This window comes from Artemia sp. Qi Xiang Cuo, chromosome 4 (genome assembly GCF_049724085.1).
Source record: "Artemia sp. Qi Xiang Cuo chromosome 4, ASM4972408v1, whole genome shotgun sequence".
In the NCBI taxonomy this organism is placed as follows: Eukaryota; Metazoa; Arthropoda; class Branchiopoda; order Anostraca; family Artemiidae; genus Artemia; species Artemia sp. Qi Xiang Cuo.
In genome coordinates, this window is record NC_142797.1 from 17,753,393 (window position 1) to 17,778,280 (window position 24,888).

The 24,888-nt window shown below is 35.5% G+C and overlaps 1 protein-coding gene across 1 annotated transcript in view; it reads left to right on the forward strand.

Annotated features, from left to right (window-relative positions):
• The first annotated feature begins 2,606 nt into the window (after nt 1-2,606).
• m-cup (ankyrin repeat protein mann-cup) overlaps nt 2,607-24,888 on the forward strand; it is a 69,124-nt gene continuing 46,842 nt past the window's right edge. Inside the window, exon 1 of the mRNA XM_089088123.1 lies at nt 2,607-2,777. Coding sequence (XP_088944249.1) covers nt 2,628-2,777 — 150 coding nt within the window. The 5' untranslated portion in view covers nt 2,607-2,627. The remainder of the gene's footprint in view (nt 2,778-24,888) is intronic.

Genomic DNA, 24,888 nt, shown 5'->3' on the forward strand with positions numbered 1-24,888 from the left:
AAAATTATAATGTTTGCTGATGATGTAGTAATTTTTGCTTCTCACCGGGACCTATCAGTTCTTTTCCAGAACCTCGAAAGTATGTTACTAACTGTATCTGATTGGTATTCAAGGAATTTACTAGCTCTTAATAAAAAAAAAAGCCAATATATGTTATTTTCGCAAACTGGATCAGTAGTGTCAGATACCTTCTCTCTTTTTTTGAATGGTCTTGAATTAAGACGGGTAGATCAGTTCATATATCTTGGGATTATTTTAGATGAAAATTTGTCGTTTCATAAATATGTAAAAACACTGTCGTTAAAAATATCCCAAAATATTGGCATGCTAACTCTCTTTGTCACTTTTTTCCTAAAGCTATTCTAAAATCTATTTATTATTCTTTCGTCCACCCATATTTTCTCTATTGCATTTCGGTTTGGGCATCTACCTTTCCGTTATACTTCAGAATAAAGCAATGAGGATTCTTTTTAATGTTGATTGCAGAACTTCAGTTAGACATCTATATGGGACTTCAGGAATTTTCTCTTTGGACCAACTTCATTTAATTTCTATCTTTAGCATTTGTCACGATTATCAATATAGTAATTTACCTGTAAATTTCTCCGGCATTTTCTCAACTAATTCTCAATTTCATAATTATCCTACTACGCATCGTTCAGACTTTTCGTGCGAAATTCGCCCGACATCGAGAGCGGGATTCAGCATCCGTCACATTGGCCCAAAAATCTGGAACTCAATACCTGCATCAGTTCGAGAATGCAGCAACAAGCGACATTTTCTAAGACTAGTGAAGAAATATCTTATGACATGCTAAACATTTTGTTCATTAGGGTTTTCTTTTTCGTTGTTGTAAAATTTAGTTAGAAAATGGCTGTGTATTTTCGTTGGCAATATTTTCAGCGCTAAAGTATGCCCCCAGGCATGTGCGCTGTTTTGTGACATTTATTTATGTACGTGTTATAAATAAAAATATCCTTCTCTACTCTAAATTGAAAATGAGGGAAGATTAGTTAAGCCGGAATTTCCAATTTTATGCTGGGATACTTTAAAGCATCATGGTCACTTTTTTGACATTATTGACCCCCTCCCCTCTGAGGTCCCGCATATAGCTTTAGAAATACATTTCATTGTTGTGCTGAATCTCGTGATGGCATTCTTTCTTGTTGATACGAGTTTTTGTTATTTCAAATCCGATGAAATGCAGCCTCGGTTGAGTGATAATAATGTAATTGTGAATATAAATGTTTGTAGAAAGCCTATTAGAATTGCTATTAGAAAGGTGGTATTCCAAAAGTAAAACTGTTTTGTTTGTTTCTTAAATGTAGTCTACCTATATTTAACAGACTAAACGTCAAATTTCAGATTGCAGACGTAAAAGTCTGCAAATGAGAATCTAGTGTTTCATCCTCTCTTGAAGAAAGAGGATCCAATTTTGCTAGCAAATGTCAGCTGAGGCCTGAAAAAACTGTCCGTTTACAATTGATTTTTTAGATCCTCAAAATAAGTAAAGTAAACTTTGCTTACCTGGTAAGTAAAATCAATTGTTCCTCTGTTGAAGATTTTTAAAGAATGCTTCCCTCGTTTCGATATGGAGACGTTCAACACAGAGTGGAGACGTTTTCTTTTCATAATAAGCAATGCAGATTTGGATGTTAATCATTCTGTTTATAATTTTTGGAAGTGTCTTGCAAAATTAAGAGATGTTGCGGACAATCCTTCCCTACAATTTTTATCAAATTTTATGCTGACATTGATGTGTCTGCCCCATTTCGGTGCTGGAGCAGAACGGCAGTTTTCTGAGTTAAAAATAATAAAGACTCCAATCCACAATAGACTAAATCAATAAACTGTTTCTGATCTAATGCAAAACAGAAGATTGATTCCTGACCCAAGTTCTTGGGAAATCCCCGACACTATAATGACCCCGACTTATAAGGAAAGCAAGAAAGTGGAAAGAATAAACTCCCAAGTTAACCATGTTCCAAAATTGATTATGTTTGCTCCGCTGCATGAGTATCTGATATGTTGTGCCCTATATCTGGATAAAAAGTGAGCTTGAATTACGTCCAAAGTAAATGTCTCTTTGAATTGTTTATCTAGGCTTTCCGAAATAAAAAGGTGAATGAAGATCAATTTAATGGTTTATGTTTATGTTCTTGCGTGAGAACAAAGTGTCATTCAAAATTGCTCGAAAGAAAAGGCAAAAGTCCACTCGAGTAAAATCAATTTTTGAATTCTTGGCTTTTTATGCTGCAAAAGCAAAGAAGGGTCCCAATTCATTAAAATTTAGAAAGGAGGAAGGGGTTTTCAAATTTTTAGTAAGATGCAAAAAGCGTACCTCTGAAAACTTGGTCGGGGAATTTTTTTAACGAGGTTATATAAAAAGATAATTTGAAAATATACAGGCAAAACTGCCCTCACCCTTCCATGTGCCATTGTTGATACCGAAATAAAGCTGAGACTTTCCTAGCAAAATTTACGAAAAAGTAACTTTTTAAGAGTTTGGACGCTGCGAAATGGTTAGACCCTGGGCAGCCCTAGGTAGCGCTGGTTCTAGTGTTGCATGTTTCAAAGAAACAGCAGAAAAACTTCTTGTTTATTATTTGAGCATATGCTTTGCATTCATGTTTACTACAAATCCAAGCCCAAGCAGAGGATTAAAACTTTCGTCTGCTGCAGAAATAGTTTTTCGTGATCTTTATGAAGAATGTAGACTTAGCAGGCCAGGGGCAAATCTATGCCATGGATTACGGTTTAGACTGGAAAGATTTAATGTAGGCCTTTGAGGCAAATTCAATTCATGAATATCATCTTATCAAAATGTGTTTAAAGATGAAACTATATATTAGCAGAATTTTCAGATAGCCAAGAAAGATACTTACATCTAATCAGAATTTCGTTTTGAATCCAAATAGCCTATGACATTTGTTTCTGTTGAAAAATTTTTAAGCCCTTCACTGACCCTCAAAGATGATATTTTTTTTTGTAGATAGGCCTATGGCTTATATACCTGCAATAGCATAAATCTTGTTAAAACCAGTTTACCCATAAATTGAATTGAAGGCAACAAAATGCACTTTGCTTGTTTTGGTAAAGTTCTACCAAATCATATTATTGACTTATGCATATAGTGAATATACCACTCAATGCCTTTTTTATGCTGATTATGAATATATTAATCATGGTCAATATATACCAAATCATATTATTGAGTTAGGACTAAAGTGAATACACCATTCGATGCCTTTTTTATGCTGATTACAAATATAATAAGCATTTCTATCGGAAATGAATTTCTGCCCCCCCCCCCCTAAATATGCCAATTCAGCGTTCGGTTAGGTATATATATGGGGGGGGGGATTTATTTCAGATAGAAATGCTTATAATATTCATAATCAGCATAAAAAAAGGCATCAAATGGTGTAATCACTTTAGTCCTAACTCAATAATATGATTTGGTATATATTGACCATAATCATTTCTATCAGAAATGAATTTCAGCCCCACCCCCTATATATGCCAATTCAGGGTATAGGCTATTTCTACAACCTAACCTAACCCGTATTTGGAAGAGATTGGGGGGGGGGGGGGGGGAAATTAATTTACGAAAGAAATTATTATTATATTTGTAATCAGCAAAAAAAAGGCATCAAATGGTGTAGGCTATTCACTTTATTCCTAACTCAATAATATGATTTGGTAGAACTTTACCCTTGTTTCTTGGGTATCTGAATACCCTACTTGGCTAATATATAGGCTAGGTTTACCAAAAACATAGGATGTATGAAATATGAAAATTAGAATATTTGGTAAGATAGTTGCATGTATTTTTAGGCAGTTTAAAATATGTAGACTAGTCCTATGCTTTTAAACTTAAAGATTTGGTTGAGCTAATTTGTTGCATTGCCTAATTCAGGTACAGAGGCATTTTGGTAAAGTTCCTATGATTTAGTCATGATGAAAGTGAAAACATCATTTGACGCCTTTTTTATGCTCTTTCATAATTCAATAATAGCTTCTGGTGCAAATTACATCTTGAGCCCTCAAAGGGGCCCCAAAGGTATTTTATATGAATTAGTCTATGAAAGAGCATAAAGAAATCTTCAAATGATGTTTTCACTTGTAATCCTAGATAAATTATATGACCCAATGCAAATTTACTATGAACTTCACTCCCCCCCCCACCCCCCTCATGTGCAAATATATACCCTGAATTTTTGATGTCAAAGCTTTGAATCACAAAATTCAGTGCTATTTTTCTCAACAGTATTTGAAAAACTTGAAATGGTAGGAAAACATTTGAATTGAAAATCAAGTATTTTGCAGGTTAGGTCAAGTATTTTGCAGGTTATTGTATTATGAAAGAGTATAAAAGAGGCATCAAATGATGTTTTCACCTTCATCCTAGCTAAATTATAGGGCCACCTAGAAATATGCTGGCACTTCTAGGGTTGGTGGTGCACAGTGAAAAAAAAAATACAGTGCCCTCTTCCTTACTCAAATACAAGCATAAAAGCCAAACCAAAGGGGAAAATTTGATCAAAGTGGGCATTTTTTTTCACTATGTGTTGTACTTTTTCAAAAAGGCATATCTGCAATATATTTGGAACAGCTGAGGTTGTAAAGTGGAAGTTTATAAGGGTATGTTGAACTAAATCAAAAGACATGATGTTCAAACAGTATACAAAAAAGGGCATCTATGATATCCTGAGAAACTGTGAAGTAGCCTATATTAAGTTTAAACTGTCAGGGTATGTTGAATTCAATCAAATGGCATTATAGGCATCTAGTCTATCAAAAGGGCATATAGGCCATAACTCAGGAACTTCTAAGGGTGTTAACTTGAAACTCTTGGGGAATACTTATTGGAGATGTCAAACTACATTAAAATACACTGTGGATCCAGGCTGTCAAAAGGGTGCATCTGCAATATCTCAGGAACAACTAAGGGTATTAGGTTGAAACTTTCAGGGAATGTCAAGGGGGGTGTATTGAATTGAATCCAGAGAATTTGCATCAAGGCTGTCAAAATCTCATCTGCAATACCTCAGGAGCAGCTAAAGGTAGGCCTACTAAGTTAAAACTTTCAATAAAAGTTAAGAGCACTGTTGAACTGAAGCAAACAATACTTTAGGAATCTAGGTTGAAGATTAGCTGTACCTGCAATATCCCAACTTTCAGTGAATGTTTAGGGTTATGTTGAATTATATTGAAGACAATGTGTACATTCTTGCACAGTTTCTAGTAAATAAAAAATTACTATATGCAGCTAGGTTGTAAAAAGGGTATATATATATACAATATATAAGAAACAGCTAAGGGTATCAATTAGAAACTTTGAATGAATGTTTAGGGGTATGCTGAACTAAATTAAAAGCACTGTATTCATCCAGGTTTTCAAAAAGGCATATTTACAATATCACAGGAAAGACTAAGGGCATTAAGTTGAAAATTTTAGGGACACTCTATGAATCCAGAGGTGCATTAGTCTAAATTGTAGACACTCTGTTCATCCAGGTTGTCAAAAAGGCGTCTCTGCAATATAGGAGGAAATGCTAAGGGAATTATGTTGAGGCATTCAAGAACTGACTAAATCAAAAGACACTCTATGAATCCAGGTTGTTGACAGGGTGTATTTACAGCATCTCAGGAAGAGCCAAGGATATTAAGCTGAAACTGTTAAGAAATGTTTAAGGGAATGTGGAAAACAAACACAAATTAATTCAAAAATCTATTTGTTCATAAGAAGCTTTTCAAGTACAAGTAAAGAGCCATATTATACCAAAGACAAGCAGAAATTAAGTCAAGTTTTTAGAATTAAGTCAAGCAGAATTTAATTCAATCTTTAAAAAGCAGAAATCACCATCAATCAATAAATGATACCCAAAAAAAGCAGAAATTACAATGAAGAATCAAATCAAACTTAAAAGAAACATAAATTAGCCTAAACAGGAGAAGGGCTAACACCTCCTAAACCTTTGAATTGAATTTATCAAGTATTTTGGGCAATAGGTTGCATCAAGACTGGGCTGGCAATGCGTGTCGAACAAGGAATTTTCAGACATATCTTCAAAAAAGTAGTGAGAACTTCTCCAATGCGTGTCGAATTTTCTGAAAAACAAAATATTTTTAAATGTTTTCTCTTTTTATAATGTTAGTAAATTCATAGTTAGCTGAGACTTCCTAGAATGAATATCATTATGCACTAAAATGTCACTCCACACTCCATAGAGTTTTTTTGGCAATCTTGGTTATTTTGGTAATTTCTTTCTTTTTTGTTGTTGATATTATGACAAATGAAAATTCACTGCTCAGAACAAAAATTGGTTTCAGTGAAGTTCACATGATGCTCTGATCTTTAGAAGGCTTAGGGTGTGTTAATGCCTCTCCTGTTTGTGGTAATTTCTGTTTGTTTTGGGTCACATTTATTTATTGATAATGTTTTTTTCTTGTTTTGAGCTTGAATTACTAATTGACTTTATATCTGCTGGTCTTTACTTTAATTACCTTAAATTGCACTTGCCAGCAATAAGGACAAATCCTGTAGATGCCAGTCAATGATGATGGTGACTCAGCTCATTGGGTGCATCCCAAACTGTGCGCCATGGCTTGCTGCACCAATCTCTGTCAACAGCTGACTTGAAGGCTTCAGTATTAGGGGACATGACTGCATTCTGGCTAAGGGAATTCCATAAGCCAACCACATGGTTGGAGAAAAATTTGTTTTGCAGCCTGGTATTAGCACATTTCCAGTAGAGCTTTAGAGGGTGCCCTCTTGTTCTTGACGAACTATCTAACTGGAATAAGTCAGGGATGATATCGTGGTTGCAGATCAATTTGTATGTCATCAATACATCCCCTTGCTTACATTGGTATGTGAGAGATGGTATTTTGAGCCACTGGAGTCTGGTAGAATATGGCAAATTTTGAAGACCCCTTATGCATTTCATTGCTTGCTGCTGCACTGATTCCAGAATTGATTGGTCAAGCTTGTTAACTGGCATGGCAATGGACATCCCAAATTCTAATTTTGGTTGGATCAGGCTCTTTAGGAGCTTTGTAATCACTGCTGGAGATCTACTGCAGAACGTTCTCTTTATTATACCAAGAGTTTGGTTTGCTTTGGCTACTGCAGACTGCATGTGTAAGTTGAATTTGAGCTTGTTATCAACCAAGACTCCCAGATCTTTTTCACAGTGACTGGTTGTAAGTGGCTGTTTCGAACCACCATTGGATTTCATAAAATACTGGCTGAGAGGGTTGTTTGCTCCAAAGTGTATGACCTTGCATTTCTGGATATTAAATTCTAGTCGCCAGGTTTTTGCCCATGTTAAGAGTGCATTGAGATCTGCTTGGATATCTTTGGTACTTTGGGGGTCATAAATCGGACCAATTATTTTGGAATCATCAGCATATAAGCATATCTTATTCTTCATGATTGAAGATGCATCGTTAATATAGATGTTGAATAGAGTTGGGCCCAAAACCATGCCTTGGGGTACTCTGCTTTCTACATCCACTGATTCTGAGAAGAAAATTGATCCACCATCTCCAAATACTCTTACCACCTGCTTCCTGTTGGTAAGAAATTGCATCGTCCAATTTATGACTTCATTGTGGAGGCCTATTGCATGGAGTTTAGAATTTAGCCTCCTATGACATACTTTATCAAATGCTTTTGCTAAGTCTAATAATATCATATCAACTGGGGATCCTGTGTCCATAAGTTCTGTGACATGCTTGTAAGCATCAATGAGGTTAGTATCAACTGATCGACTGGGGCGGAAGCCATGCTGGCTAGGAGATAGTAGCTTGTTTGCATTTAGGTGTTCAATAATGGCTGAATTAACTATGCCTTCAAGAAGTTTTCCCACTCCCAAGGTGAGACTAATTGGTCGATAGTTGCTGGCTTCATCTCTGCTGCTTCCTTTATGAACAGGTGTAACATAAGCTTCCTTCCAGTCTTGTGGAATAGATTTAGTATTTAGGGACTTTTGGAATAGTAGGGTGAGAGGATGTGATAGTACTGCATACATCTCCTTTAAGAGCCGAGGGGGCACTCCGTCAGGTCCTGTTGATTTATTTGGGTTAATCTTCTTTAGTCGAGTCTCTACATCTACTTTAGTAATATTAATGGGCAGCATACTTTTTTTGAATTTTGTACTGTGGGGGGTCTGGAAGTGGGGCATTATCTGCAACTGTGAATACTGAAATGAACTGCTTATTTAATGCATTAGCTATCTCCCTTGGGTCGCAGATTTTTGATCCATCTTGTACAAGTTGAGTGACAGAATGCCTTCCAGGCTCACCCAATGACACATACCTCCAAAATTTCTTAGGGTTAGTTTTTGTTGCAGCTGCCACTGATTCCTCATACTTCTCAGTGGTATTTCTGGAGAGACTTCTCAGCTGGTTACGCGCCTGCTTATATTTTGTGTAATAGTCAGCCTGGTTTTGATTCTTTGTGTACAGCTTCCAGTATTTCTTTTTTCTGTTACTAGCCATTTTTATTTCTTTTGTAATATATGGGAGGGTTTTTGGTTTCCTTTTCCATTTTGTAGAAGAGTGATATTCAATAGCCTTCAATAATATTCTTTTCATAGTTGTCCATGACTCTTCCACATCTGTATTCTCAATGAAAGACCAATCACATTGAGTCAGTTCCTGATGAATTAGACTGTAATCAGTATACACGTGTTTTGTAAATTCTAGTCTTTGGGGATACAGTCTAAAACTGCAACTTATGACAATGTGGTCACTAGCTCCAAATGGTGGTAGGGGATAGATGCTTATTATAGACTCTTGGTCTTTTGCTAGTAGAAGATCAAGTAGCAAAGGGTTCTGACCATTTGTATATCTTGTTGGGAAGTTAACTGCCTGGTACAAAGAATAATTAAATAGGCACTCCAGGAATGGTCTTATTAAACTAATTTCAGAAAAACCGAATCCGTTGACCCATTGAATATTTTGGAGATTAAAATCACCAACAATAATTATGTTTCCTTGTAGCTTCATTTTAATATCAATTGAATTACTCATAGCAAGTAGGGAGGATTCAAGGCTAGGGGAACTGGGGCTTCTATACATGCAACCAATGTAAAATGGCCCACAAGGCAGGAGGACAGATATCCACACTTGTTCAATATATGGCTCATAATCTGAATTAATATCTATGCTTCCTACCTTCAGAGAGCTTCGGATGTACACGGCTATTCCTCTTCCTCCTTCTCTAGATAAGTTGGTAACCAGAATATAGTCGGGTATCTGGATCTGGGTATCTCCAAGAGGAGTGTTGGTCCATTTAGGTTTAATCTCGCAGAAAGCGTAAACGTCTGCTTTTTCTGTCGAAACGGCATATTTTATCTCATGGAGCTTTGACGTTAAACAATCTACGCTACTGAAGACAACTTTCAGACCATTGTTCATCCAATGCGTGCAACTTTTATTCGGGCTATTATCCAGACCATTACATTCCCCAGACTCTATGCTGCTGTGGTTTGAAACATCACTCATGAAAACAGTCTGCTCGGAAAGAATACAGCTTACTGATCTCGCACTGTAAAAAGATTCACTTGATTCATCAATAGAACTTATTTCAACATTAGAAGACACAGGGCTATTTACACTACTATCTATATTTCTTTGAGAATCATCTAGTTCTTGTCCATTGCAGCTGGTGCTGTGGAGGTAGGCATGTTATTTGGAACAATTCTGTTGCCTCGAATGACTAGGTTTTCTTCATCATTAGCTCGTCGCACATGAAGTACTTCATACAGCTTTGTCTTCTTTATACAGTCGGCTTTTGAAACATCATTTCTAAACTGAATTTGGCCTGTTCCTTTTCTCTCATATGACTTTTGCAGGATCACTTTCTTAATTTTTAATTCATCAACCAAAAAAATAATGGGGCTCACCTTATGTGAAACATTTTCATTCCCGGAGTTATTGGGACTGACGAGGCGCAAACATTTTTTACAGCTATCCGTTGTAGGCCGTATTCGTTACATAAGAAGTCATGAATGAATGTCTCATCATTGGGTTGCAGCAATACTCCAAATGCTAGGATATTTAATTTGCGTCTTTGTTTGTCTCTATCTTCAGCGATCAATATTCTCACGTGGCTCTCGAGTTGCTGGTTCATTTCATCTTTAAGAGATTCTACTTGAGATTTGATTAGCTTTATTAGCTTTTGTAACAGATCAGGATTACTAGCAGCCCCCAGGGCTTGCTCAAGCAAAGTAATATGTGTCTCCACATCCTTGAACTTGGCATCAATGTCTTTCTTGAACTCTTCTTTGAATTCACTAAATGACTGTTTAACTGCATTCTTGATTTTAATATCTAGGTCCTGTACAGCAGTTATTGCAGGTTCAAGTGGTTCAAGCGTTTTTTTAACTATGGCTTGTATTTCAGCTGCATTAGCGCCACTATGGGCGTTACCTTTACAAACAGGACACTTCCATTCGCAGCCTAATCTCCTTGTCATTTTTATCAGAAGATTATACTCGGGTTTGCTAATTTCAAGGCAATCGATGCAAAGCCATTGTTTACAAATGTCACAGTTCATTCCACTAGATTCTTCATCCAGACTCTCATCACAAGCAAAGCAAATGTCTTTGCCTTTTTTTGGGCTTTCTCGATGCCTTTTTGGTGGCATTCTGCAACTTTCAGGCACTGATATCAAGGCAACACCAAATAAAACGCAACTCAGGTAACAGGTAATAGAACGCAACTTGGATAACAGAATACAACCAGGAACACGAGAATGCAGTGCCGCTAGGTAGTGTTAGTGTAAAGTCCAAACTTTAGGATAAATTCTAGAAAAAAAAAACCCAGCTAAGTCTATAAGAATCACACTATTCCAGCATGATACACGTATTTTTCTCTTATTAGTTCAATATCATCACAACAAATTAATCACTTGTAGCCACAGTTTTCACAATTTTTCACAGACAAGCTAAACTAGGTGTATCTTATTCAGATAGGATCTTCAGTTTTAATGTAGGATCTTCTTAATGTAGATCTTCAGTTTTTGTTGAAAACATACTTTTAGGAAAAAGTTTTATAATCAACTTCATTATATATAGATATGATAGATGTATAGCCTGGATATCATGGACCATTCTAATAATATTTTACTAACAGAGGTGTTGTTTTTGTCATAGAGAGATGTTAGAGTTTTATGAAAAATTGTATAATCTTAAAAGAGAAACTTGAAATTGGAATTGGCAAAATTACTATTGCAAAAGAAATACTGGCACAAATGCTAGATAAACCTAAGACAGAGCGTCAGAAACCACAGGGATTTGATGTATGATTCTTTGGTGGATGAACAGTTATATAGGTATGCATTTTCAATTGCAGGACTGATTGTCTACATTCCATAATCTGGCATAGCCACTTGCCAGCTCCCATGTCAAGTTTGGACTGTATAGGAATTGTCAGAACATTTGGATAAGTCTCTGTAGCAGCAAGTTGATCTGGTGCAAAGGCAATCAGATCCATTCTCATTTATTGACAACATGTCTAACATAATTATAAAATCCAAAACGTTAAATTAGTGGTAGATAGTTCTGTTGTGAGTACAGTGAACAATTGGGATGTATTCTTCAATAATGATGTTGAAGCTGTAGTATCCAAACTTTCAAGATTTTTTTTTTTTTTGTATGTAAATTTGCCTTGTCTTGAGGAACCCCATCTACTGTTCAAGTGAGATTTGAAAGTAAACACTCCATAATTGTATTACCATTTAAGCCCCTACATTTATTGTTGAATAAATATTATAATCGTTTAATGTATATTCAAAGATATATGTTGTTGCAAGGAATACTGTTTGTATTTGAATCATACCAAGGACAGGTACTCAACAGTGTACTAGCTTTGCAGGTTGCCAACACAGCAGTTAGAGTAATCTTTAGATGTAAAGGTCCATTTGATCAATTCAGTATCTCGAGTTTGGATTTTAGCAGGTAACAATTGGCCTTCCTGATATGGATGAGACTGTGTACAGTCCTGAATCCTTCTTCAGAGTAGTCAGAGCCTTTCAACCCTTATAATAAATAAGCATTAACTGACATTTTTTTCATACTGTAATATAAAGATCTGTATATTTTGAATCAGTTTCTTATATGCCTGATACAGCCAATCTGGAATAAAGCCATAACCTTTAATAAAGTTTTCTGAGTAAAGAAGACAAAATGTTTGCAGTATTGCAAGAATACTGTCATCGAAGTCTTTTCTCGGCTCAGAATATGCAAAATAGCATGCATTCCCTGCACAATTACAGCTGGAATTCAGAAGTCATCAGATAGAGTTTAAAAGTGAAACAAAATCATATCTTGGAAATCCTGCTATTTCCCTTATAGCAACCATGAGTTTGTAAGCAATGGGGACATTTTGCTTGTCAAATGTTTTGCATATCTTACTTGCTGCTGTGATTTTGCATAACTTTGTTTGTAGTAATAGTAGAGTTTTGGAGCTAAACTGAGACCCACATGTCACCAATCCATTCTGTGACAGTCAGGTTTTCAACCTGTTAGTCAAAGTCTTTAGGCCTACATTGAAGTTTTGAGTTGAATGAAGTGGTTTCACTTAAGTTTCAATCTTTGCTTCAGTAGGAAAATACTTCTTCTCTATGGGAAAAATTATTGTCATCTGTGTAGCCTCCCAGCATCTGTCTTTAGGGGCCATCATCACCTTTACCAGTTATGGTGAAGTTCTTTTTCTTTAAATTTTCAGACTCTTCCTTTTTCCAAGTTGTCAGCATTTGTAGTACAAGTACATCACACCAATGCTTCATTTGCTATGTTGATTCCACTATATTCCTAATATGAAGCAGTTCACAACTAGAAATAGAGTCAATGTTGGACATACCAAGCTCATGACCAAAGCAGCTAATACAACATTCTGTTACTCTTATCATAACCTTCTTAAACAAAATACAATTGGATTTTATGCTGATTATTGGAAGAAAATCTGCAGGCAAATCACTGACGGAGTTTTCCAAGTCCTTTTTTAACTTCAGCTACATTCTCTCTGATATTTGGAAGTGCTTGGGTTCTCTGATATCTTGAATAGACCTCACTTGAGATCTAACCCAGGACTTGCCAAGTAGTCCCAGATGTTGAGCTGCTGCCCACAACCATGGTTCTGAAGTTTGCAGTAGAAGACCACCAGTGTCAAAATCAGAAATAGTGAAGCACTTAACATGATAAAGGCCTGAAGTAGTGTCTTTCAAGTAGTGAATAATATGAAAAATGCTTTTCATTTGTGTTATGCAAGACTACTTGACAAGCTACAGTGACACACAGTTTTAAAATGCTACAACTAGCTTTTGGTGAACATTTACCATCTTAGTTTTTTTTTAATTTAAAAATATATGGTAGTAATTATTTATTTTTCCTGATAATTCTTGCTGAGTCAAGTTCCAATACTAAGTATGGTCCTCAGGAGCCATTGCATGTCTACTCCCTTTTTGGGGGAAGTATAGAACCTTTTTTGAGCCCTTCAAATTAGACATTTTGCAATAGAAACTTAGAAATAGTGTCAGGTGAGTCTCACAAATTGGCAGCCCCTTGCAATTTAAGTGTTGGACCCAGCAATTACCATTACTTGATTCTGTTTGTATGTAGGTTAAAGATCTGAAAAAGCTTCCATTTTTTGATAAAAGTACAAAGTAAGTAGCTAAAAGCAAACCTTTGGAAATACTCTAAAGTCAAATATAAGTTAGATAGAAATGTCACATAGCCTATAACTAGGCTCACTCAGCTAGCTTATTTTGAATCCTAAAGATTTTTATATGCCAGATGCGATATTAGTATTCTTGGAGTTTGTGAAGGCTCTCTGACATAGTAATTGCTTGGTGAGGCTCAAGTACCACCTTGGTCAAGTAAACCACAAATAGTATTTGGCATCCAATTGAATGTAAATCTCCAAAGAAATGTATAAAAGCAGTTTCAAACATTGGGTATTTCATTAAGTAGCAATGGCTTCAACTATGGGAGAGTGGGATGTGCCCCTAAATTTCCTGTAGATTTTGAAAAATACTTTTTGGTGGATTTTCATTGAGAAGTGACTTTTTTCTGGTGCTTTCATTGAAAAATTGAAATGGTACAAAAAGAATGTAATTTAATTAATTCTTAAGTGATAATTGAAAAGATTTCATAAAATTCATGCAGTTTCAAATGTGTGGTATTTTGCTCTATCTGAATATTTTTCTTTCTTTGATTGAATAGTTTCTTATTGCAGGGACCTGCAGGGTATACTTTAGTATTATTTTCTTCTGTTTATTTGACATTAGTTCCTCTGTTTGCTGTAGCCTAATTGTTTTCCTGTGTTTAGGGGAAATCAGAAAAGCAAAGCTAGGCTATTACTTCGAGGGTTTCATTGATTGCCTCTTGCCAAAAGAACAAACAAAACAGTGCTACAATGATTACTTCCTTAAAACTGCACCAGTGTGACAATATTGCAACGCTTGGAGTTGCAGATGGAACTAAGGTGTGGACTCCATGTAGTTTCATTGTAATTTACTGTAGCTTTCTGCATCCCATGAAGGCTTTTGAGACAATCTGTAAACTTGTACAGCTATAGGGAACCCTAACTTAGAATTTCTGATAAAAGGCAGCAATACAGGGGTCTTTTTAAGATTTGTTCAAATTCAGAATTTATACTTGAATTTGAAGTGCAAAAATGCATTTATGTGGATTTCTTTGGTTCATGTGAATAGAACCAAAGAGATTAGCTCTGGAAGGAATATTAATAAAATCTCCTCAAAAGGAATAGGATGCATATGTTTGTAGAAGCTTGAAATGATTGTTGGCTTTGAGGCCAGAAATTGATGTACTTCTGTACATCTAGCTCAATTTTGCTAATGCTTGAGGGGAGCCACTTGTGGTCAAGGACAGAGAGAGCAAATGTTTCAGCTATTGGAGATGATTAATGTTAAAACATATTATTCTTAAACAGGTAGTTCATCTATCCACTTTCTTGACTAAATGATTTCTCAGACCCAGAGAAATTTGATATGCTTTGCAACTTAGAAGACATAACAACTCCTAATTGTGGATACCCCTTTCAAATGAAACATGAGGCATTTTAGATTTGTAAATTAATCTGGTAGATAATGCATGTACATATTAACTTACAGAATAACTTATAGGAACAGTGCCTCTTTCTAGGATTAATTAAAAAAACTTTTTCCACAAAATAAGTTTTTCAAAGAAAAGTAAAGAACTCTATTAAACAAAAAATGAGCACCACAAATGACTACCACAAATCAGCATCGATAAATAAATGAAACCCAAAACGAACATAAATTAAAATAAATAACCGAGTCAAATTCAAAACAAGCAGAAATTAACATAAGTTTGGCGCAAAACCCCTATGCCTTCCCAAGGCCAGAACAAAATTTGCACTTTAGTGAAAAAATACAAATGAATGTGCATTGTCAGTTTAATATACATATACTGATATTTAGTAATCAAAAAGGTTAAAATTATTTGATTTATTAAAGTTATAAAATTAAAAACATTTAAATTTTGGCACATTAGGCATAGAGGTTTTGCACCCAACTTATGTTAATTTCTGCTCGTTTTGAGTTTGACTTGGTTATTTATTTTAATTTCTGTTCATTTTGGGTTTCATTTATTTATTGATGCTGATTTGTGGTAGTCATTTGTGGTGCTCATTTTTTGTTTAATGGAGTTCTTTACTTTTCTTTGAAAAACCTATTTTGTGGAAAAAGCTTTTTTAATTAATTTCTGTTTGTTTTATATTGAAATAGTCTTTTCAGGGAAAAAGAAAATAACACTTCAAATCTTTTCGTTTTTTAAGACTTTATAGTTTGGCCTGTAGCGATAAAAGATTTATTATTTGTGGCGATAGAAGATTTGCTACTTGTGGCGATAGAAATTTCTCCCATAGCGCCGCTTATAGCGCTGGAGATTGTGTCAACTAGGATAGCGCCGCTCTCAATTAATGAGAGAAAATTGAATATGTAGACATATAAATGTGGCCTCTTCTTTCTTGAGCTATCTGGAGATCAGATTCCTTTGAGAGCATTTACCTTGGAGACTTACGAACTAATTACCTATTATTGGACTAGACACAGACATATAAAATGAAATAAACACAGATAAAAAGACAATAGATTTATTGAACTTACATGCTTAGTTGCACAGGAACTGGTCACTTCAATGACAATAACGGTGACCAAAATACAATAATTTCGCCTGAATCTCTCTAGGTCTGATGTATTAATTGTTTCAGATCTGACTTAAGATTAAAACTAAAAAGCACATCTACCCCACTACCAAACGCAGTTCTTTCGTCCTGCGCTGTAAGGATTGCCTGCCATTGGCCCAAGAGGGCCAAGGATGTAAATCTTTCGTCCAATGAATTCTTTAAGATTTTTCAGATGATTCAGGCGTTCACACGATTTTTTGCCGTTTAAACTTCCTTAGAAATATCGTACGTAGCATTTTTCTTGCTAATAATTATGTTAGTGAAATTCTAACGACTAGCGTCGTTGTTTGACTGAAGCTAGAATGTAATTTCTCTTTTTGCTGATTGAGAATTTAAACTCTTGGAAGCGGTATTTGAACTCAATTAGGGGACGTTTAATTTCTGCCCGAATCATCTTTAGAAGGAAATAATCTTGTATTTTAAATATATGGTATTCTACTGCTGGTGCACATCACCCTTCCCATCAAATAATGACGTCCCGTCATTAGTAACTGCTCATTAGGAGTGCTTAAAATTTTTCAATTATTTTTCTTATTTTATTCTACATCCCTATCTAAAATTCATCTACCGGACTAAGGTTATTTTTGGTTCTAGGTTAGCTACTATACTAAGGATTTTTTTCTATATCTAACACTGATTACTTTTAATTTTCCAATAAGGTTGGGACTATTCTACTTTTACATTAGTTTTTTTGCTGTCTATATGACATACTACATACTATCTACACTACGTTAAATGAATAACATGATAATATTACACCTAATTCTACTTGTGGTACATACATGAATGATTTATAACATACAATATTGGGTTCATCATATTCACTGATAACATTATAACACTTTCACAATTGGGATTTTTGAATTGTCAAAGTTGGTAGGAAGTAACACATGTAGCTTCACATTTATTCATCACCTTTCGTGTCCTTAGTGTAGCCTACTACACCCTCCTGTTGTAAATAATTGTCCTTCACTCTTTTTGTCTTGGCAAAAATTTTGAAGCATTTACGTTATGGTTTCTTCGTGGAACAGTTCGAGTCTAGTTGTCTTTACACGACAAGTTTTCCCTAATAGTCAACTGGGAAATGACCGTTAAATATCGTTCTAATAGTCAACTGGGAAATGATTTTTCCCACTACAGGTGTTGGTGTTTTTCATCTCAGCATATCATTTTTTAGGATTTTTTTAGGCACATAGAGAATGTATTCTCGCGTAAAATTGTTCATTTGTGCCTTTTGAAACGGGTTGTCGTCATACTATAGTGACTCTCTTAATATAGTGTCTTTAAATTCAACTTCAAACATCTTCAAATATCATTTGACTTCAAATATCGTTTAGCTTGTACTGCTCGATGGGGTTCTCAGAATTAAACCTCAAATTGTGTCTAACTTCAGTTTCAAATATCTTCAAATCTCTTTAAGTATCGTTCAACTTCAAACCTCGTTAAGTATCGTTTATCATTTTCTGATCGATGGTGTTCTCAGAATTAAACTCCAAATCGTCTATAACTTCAGTTTCAAATATCTTCAAATGTCTTTAAGTATCATTTAACTTCAAATATCGTTAAATATCGTTTATCTTGTTCTGATCGATGTGGTTCTCAGAACGAAACTTCAAATTGTCTTTAACTTCGGCTTCAAAGATCTTCAAATGTCTTTAAGTATCTTTTAACTTCAAATATCGTTTAATATCGTTTATCTTGTTCTGATCGATGAGGTTCTCAGCATTTTTGTGATTATATAGTTCGTTAAAGCACTTGATACTGAGGTTCAAATATAGTGTTACCTGATATGTAATATGGTTCATGGTCGAAGAAACGACGGTCGAAGGTAACTGTTGTTTTCGTAGACGAAGCTGGGATGAAAGTTGCCTGGAGTTATGGTGAGTACTCTTCGTTGGTTGAGATATGATGAAAATAGATGCTACTGGGTCGTATCTGTACTGGGCAGCTCATTGTAATGCTCAATAACCAATTTGACATTTACTTCCTGTAATAAAAGTATCGAGTCATAATCACACGTTCTTTAAAGTGAAAACTCATGGTACAAATAAGTCAAGTATTGATTGGGTACACTGATTTCTTAGTTATGAGACAGAATTAAATAAATACACTAATATTAGTACTCACAACGAAAATCAAACACACAGATGTCTTCAAGTTTGTTTTGAGAACGGAAATATCGATATTAAGTAAACATAATTTACCCTAAATTATTAAGTTTGAGGTCTACTTTTACAATATTTTTCATGCCTGCATTGTTCACGCACGTCCGTGCTGTTTAAGAGACGCATGTTGCAATCTCATAAACACAAGGTTTTACGCAACAGTACTACAATGAGGGAAAAGGACATAGCAAGGACGAGTGGAGACCTCTCTACCCACTCGTTTTCTGATGTCTACCCTGTTTCTAGGCTTAGACGCTCTCGTTGCGCTCCAGGTTTAACCTCAGTTGAAATGCAGAGGTGTTCTTCTTTGTTTCTCCGTTTTCTTTTCTTGGATTTTCCGTAGTTACGAGTCAACATTGGTGCCTCATATTTGCCTTTCGAATAAGGTCATTAGATGCAGGATTCCAAGCTAGCTGAAATGCTGCTGTTGAACAGCTGAAATGCTGAGGCTAGGAGTTTCCACGATCATGTTCGGGTATAGGACCAATAATTTCTCTTGGAAAAGAAATCATGATAGCCCTGATCTGGTGTTTTTTTTATTTTATTAAGCTGCCCAATATGAGGGTACGGCCTACTGAATTTCATAGTTTAAAAATCAAACTTCTTTTCAAAATACCCGACACTTCGAACTAGTCGTGTTTACTTCAGTTAATAAAAACAAATTCGCTCTATCAAAATATACTGAAAACTGGCGGAAATTTGTATGGGTATAATGGGGGTGAAGAAATATAGGTTTCAAGAGGAAATCTCTTTAGTATTCACTATATCAGAATTGGATAATTTAATGTACATGTTGCTCAGATAAATTTCGCATGAACTAAAAAGGGGGAAACAGGAAAAAAAATTGACAAAAATAAACGTTTTTCACTGAATGAAGCACAGTCTTTTCGAGTTAAACATAAACCTTAGTCTAACTTAAATAAATTATCAGGTTCTAAATAGTTTATTGAGATAATTAAATTTTAATTAATAACTTATTGAGAAATTATATTTTAATAAATAATTAAAGTAAAAAATTGAGTACGAATTGATTATTAGAATAATAAAATAAGAATTTGACTGATATTTTAAGCAAGAAAAACGAACAAAACGGCAAGTAAAAAAAAGGAAGATTAAACACTAAAAACCTAAAAATAGAGCAAAACACGATTCAGATGAAGTTCTAGCTATGAATAGTGTCAGATTATCAAATTTTTAAGTCAAGTTAGGCATTTTTGATTTACTTTTGATTAATTTTCTTCATAGTTTAAATTTGTTTTTCCAATCTTGACGTGGAAGGCAATTTCAGTAGGGATTCTACATCTTAGAAAACTCTTATGCCCATTGTAGAGAGGATATTTCGCCTCGAATTAATCCATGTATAAGACCATTATTAAATATATCACCGTAATCACCTTGCAGTCTTCTTATTGGTATAAATTAAACGATTTGTAAATTTTTTTTTTTTTTTTTTTTTTGATGACATAAATCTTTTTTAGGACCTGGGTAGAATTTTGATTTAAAATTCGAGGGGACCTGAGGCAGTATAGGTAAGATATAAAGTGACTGACTTGCAAAAATATTTCACAAAAATTAGAGCACAAGATATGTCATAGATAAACCAATGGAATTAAAGAACATTTTTGTCACAGAACTATAGAACAGTGATCTCTCTTTTATTGTATACGTCATAGATATAAACTAATGAAATTAAATTTTTCGCCAAGGAGCTAAAGACATTAATGTCTCTGTTTCTCTTTGAAAGTAATGTTTAACACAGAGCTGTAGGACAGCATATGTCATAGGTATAATATAATGAAATTAAAAAGCTTTTCTTTTTTTTTTTTCGCCTCGGAGCTATCAGAAAGTAAACTCTCTGTTTCTCTTTCAAAGCATTCTGATCCAAAAAAATAAAACTTAACTAGCTCACAGAAGTTTATATTCAACCTTTAATTATTTTTTTAACTGGCCCTGGTTTTAATAAAAATACTAATTTCTTACACTTGAAGGACTGAGAAATATCCCTTCCTACGGTCGTTTTAAAAAAAAAATACAAAAAAAAAAATGGGCCGTGAGTTACACCCCGGGCGTCCCACAAGACGTGGTCCAACGCCCAGTTGTCGTTCTTAGTCGACCAAGATCTTCCTACCTTTGGTTATTTTATGTGATTGTCAAAGTTTTGACATCAATTTTGTTTTTTTTTTCATTAATATTGACTTTGTTAACTGTAATTGCACATTATTGAATTTATTTTTGTGTTACATTTATCATATTTCTAATTTTTCTTTAAATTGGTTAGCGGTATTTCAATCTGTCAGGTTTTTTAACCGTTCTACCTGACTGTGTCGTGATTTTTTATTCTGTTTCTTGCGGTTTTTTCTTTTTCGGTTTGTCTAGCGAAATAAGGTCAAACTTTTTGTATTGTTTTTTCAAGAATTCTTGCCCTTTTAATCTTGTTTCCTTCGCGTGTTCAGCTGCTGAATTCGGTTTTGATTTCCCTATTTCTTTAACTACTATATGGTCTGATTCACCGTCAGACTCTTCGGAACTGGTTTCCGACGAATCCGGAATAGAGCTTTTAGAGGTGGCACTTTTTGAGGTCTCACCTGCCCTTCCTTCGTAAATTTCTACTCCTCTGGAAGTAGAAGGTTTGTTCTCTAAGTCCTCGCCTTGAATTTTCAACTCGGGGGATTTGAAACATTATTGAGAGTCTAGGAATGAATCAATAGTCGCTGCGGGTGTCGTTAAGTCTTTAAATGCCGTGTCTTTAAAGGGATGGGCCATTTTTGCACTAGAGTTTCCCTCCATGTAGTCTACTATTTGGGTTTGACTTAGGACACAGTTCTATCATGATATTGACCTTGCTGGTCATCTGTTGGAGTTTTATTCCAGGGCAATGCACTTTGACTCGTTTTTATGGGAAAATTTATTAAATCCATAGCCTCTCGCAGGTTTGTTTTAGTTAAAGCTTTGGGAGGAGTTTTCTTCATAGTAATACCGGGGGTTTCTACGGCTCTCTTTAATTATTCCTGTACAGACAGGGGCCTTTCTATCGGTGTTGCAGGGGAAACCATATCGTCTGGAAATCTTTTGGGGGGACATGGGGTCGAAATTCTATCGGGGAAAAATTGGGTTTTTGGAGATATTGTATAATCTAAATCTCCTGCGCTTGCCGATGAATAACTTTTTGGACTTTTTGGCGTTTTTATTTCAGGAAAAAATCCTGGTATTAGGGATTTTTTCTTAGGAACAACTAGATTTTCCATAGCTAAAAATTCTTCAAAATTTTCCTGGTCACTGTCATGCTCAAAATAGTCTTGCTTAAAATTAAAGGGTTTTAGCTCTGCCAATCTTGATCTAGGGGGCTCATTTTCCGAATCTGACGAATCAGTAGAAGAGGGATTTGGTGCCCGTCTCTCTGGAAATTTGGCTCTTTTTATTCGGCTAACATGTGCCTTGTAAGTTTTTCCACTATCGGGGTTTTCTATTTTTAAGGTATATTCGTTATCGTACTTTTTGACAATTCTGTACGGTCCGGAATATTCGTTGGATAGTTTTCCTCCTTCCGTTTTCACCTTGTTTCTTAGGTAAACAAAATCTTCTACCTTGAAATCTATATTCCCCACAACTTTGGGTTGGTTTCCTAGTTCTTGGTTTATTTTACATTTTTCCAACTCTTGTCAAACTATTTTTTAAGTTTTCCTCATTCTATTCATGAATTCTTGTTTATAATCTTCAGAGCTATTATAATACTGCCGAGATTCAATAATCCCATCGTATGGGATTCTAAAATCTTGACCAAAAAGTAAATAAAATGGATTGTCTCTGGTTGTTTCGGAATAAGCAGTGTTGATTACGTTGGTTAAATAAGGTAAGAGTTTATCCCATTCGCTCCTATTGTCTTTCGTATAAATACTTAGAACGTTCGAAAATATTTTATGCCTGTTTTCTATTTTGCCATTAGCTTGTGGATGGTACGGCGCTGTCACCATTTTCTTTATATTAAGGAAACTCATTAAATCGTTTGTTACTTTTGCAATAAAATTGCTCCCGCTGTCACTCAAAATTTTATTAGGAATGCCAAATTGTAAAAAAAATTTTGCTAATGCCTTACTTGTGGCATAAGCACCTTGATTTTTTAATGCTTTTGCGAAAGTAAATCCTGAAAAATGATTTATATCCGAAAGAATACAAGTATTGCTTCTGCTAGAAACAGGTAAGCCTCCACTTGTTCCGTATAGGGCAAATGAGCTAATATCAAAGGGGTACTTTGCTACTGGGACCCTTCCTATTGGAGGATTTGGATAAGCTGGGGGGATTTTTCTCAAATTACATGCTTCGCATGTACTTACGAATTCTTTAAGTTTTGTCAGTGCCGATTGTACGTAAAAGTATTGTTTTAACTTATGGAACGTTTTCATAGCTAGTAAATGTCCACCTGTGTCCGCATGAAAATATTCAAATGCAGGCCCTATCAAGTTTTGTGATAACACAGGTATTATCGAGGTTTGGTTTCCACTTGTCTCAGCAGTCACAATTCTACACAGTAATTCTTCATCAAGGTCGTAGTAAAAATCATCTATCTCTTTTCTAAGAGTTTTGAATTTATCCGGTAAAGCCTCATTATTCACAAAATAATCAATTAGTGCTACACACATTTCGTCTTTTTTTTGTTTTCTTTTTATATTTTCCAAAGACAAGGGACAATAATTAATCTTATTTTCTTTTACTGCGTTTTTGACTTTTTTTTTCTTAAAGCCATTTTTCCTTTTAGTATTAATAGCATTAATTTCATTTTCTTCAGTTTTAGGTCGACTATTCTATGGATATCTACTTAAACGATCGAAAGCTGCGTCTTTCATTCCCTTTAGTTGTTCGAATTTATAGGCTAGGTTTCTGATTTTCCTAATTCATTTGGGTCGAATGCCTGTTCGGTTTCTAAATGCGCACAGGTCTTACACTATTTAATGGTCTGATCGTAGTATAAATTGTCTACAAATTAAAAAATGTCTATATTTGTCCAAATGGTAGATAATAGATAACAATTCTAAGTTTTTGGCGGAATAAATACTTCCGCTCATTGATAAAGTTTCACTTTAATGGCAAATAACTTTTTCTGTTTGTTCGGGTATTCCCTGTAGAGGGCTATGGTTTTCTACTTGGATTATTTGCGACAGGATGGCGCCTATTCCCTGTGAGCTAGCATCAGTGGTAACGATGAATTTTCCGTTTTCGAAATCAGGGAGTGACAAAATTGGTTCAGAAGTGAGTGCCTTTTTAAGATGGTCTAGGTAAATTTGAGCTTCCTGGGACCAGGTAACATTATGGGAGTTTCCTTTGGTTAATTCCGTGAGGGGTTTCGCAATTTGGGCATAATTGCGTACGAATTTTCTAAAGTAGCCAGTAAGGCCTAAAATTCCTCTTAGTTCTTTAGTTCTTAGTTCTTAGTTCTTGCCCCAAGGTTTGTGGGGGAGTGTCCTCCTCAAAAAGATATTTTCTATCTGGAAATCAGCTACGCTGACAAAATGCCTATCTCAAAATTTTGATTTGACGTGTTTGGGGGAATGATGGGCGTGAAGGGGGGGGGGGAGGGCTAGTTGTCCTTCAATCATTTTCAACTATTAAAAAGGGCACTAGCCCATTGAATTTCCAATCGAATGAGCCTGTTTTGAAGTTTCTAAGACAACGCCTTCTATAAAAGCCTTATATGTCCCCTGGGCATAACTTAAAACCCTTGCCCTGAGGGCTTTGGGGTAGTGTCCTCCTCGAAAACCTATTTTCTATCTGGAAATCAACTACGTTGAACAGAATGGCTATCCCACAACTTTAAGTGCTTGTGTTTGGGCGAAAGATGGGCGTGGTGGGGGGGGGGCTAGTTGCCCTCCAATCCCTTTTTACTATTAAAAAGGGCAGTAGCGCTTTGTATTATCAATCGAATGAGGCTTTTTGAAGTTTCTATGACAATGCCTTCTATGAAAACCTTATATGCCCCCAGGACATAACTTAAAACCCTTGCCCTGAGGGTTGTGGAGGAGTGTCCTCCTCAAAAACACATTTTCTATCTTGAAATCAACTACGCTGAACAAAATGGCTATCTCCAAATTTTGATTGGATGTGTTTGGGGGAATGAAGGGCGTGGGGGGCTAGTTGCCCTCCAATCACTTTCGACTAATAAAAAGGGCAGTAGCCCTTTGAATTTCCAATCGAATGAGCCTGTTTTGAAGTTTCTACCACAACACCTTCAATAAAAACCTTATATTCCCACAGGGCATAACTTAAAGCCCTTGCCCTGAGGGTTGTTGGGGAGTGTCCTCCTCAAAAACACATTTTCTATCTCGAAAGCAACTACGCTGAACAAAATGGCTATCTCAAAATTTCGATTGGATGTGTTTGGGGGAATGATTGGCGTCAGGGGGGGGGGCTAGTTGCCCTCCAATCACTTTTGACTATTAAAAAGGGCACTAGAACTCGCGATTTCCAATCGAATGAGCCCCTTTTG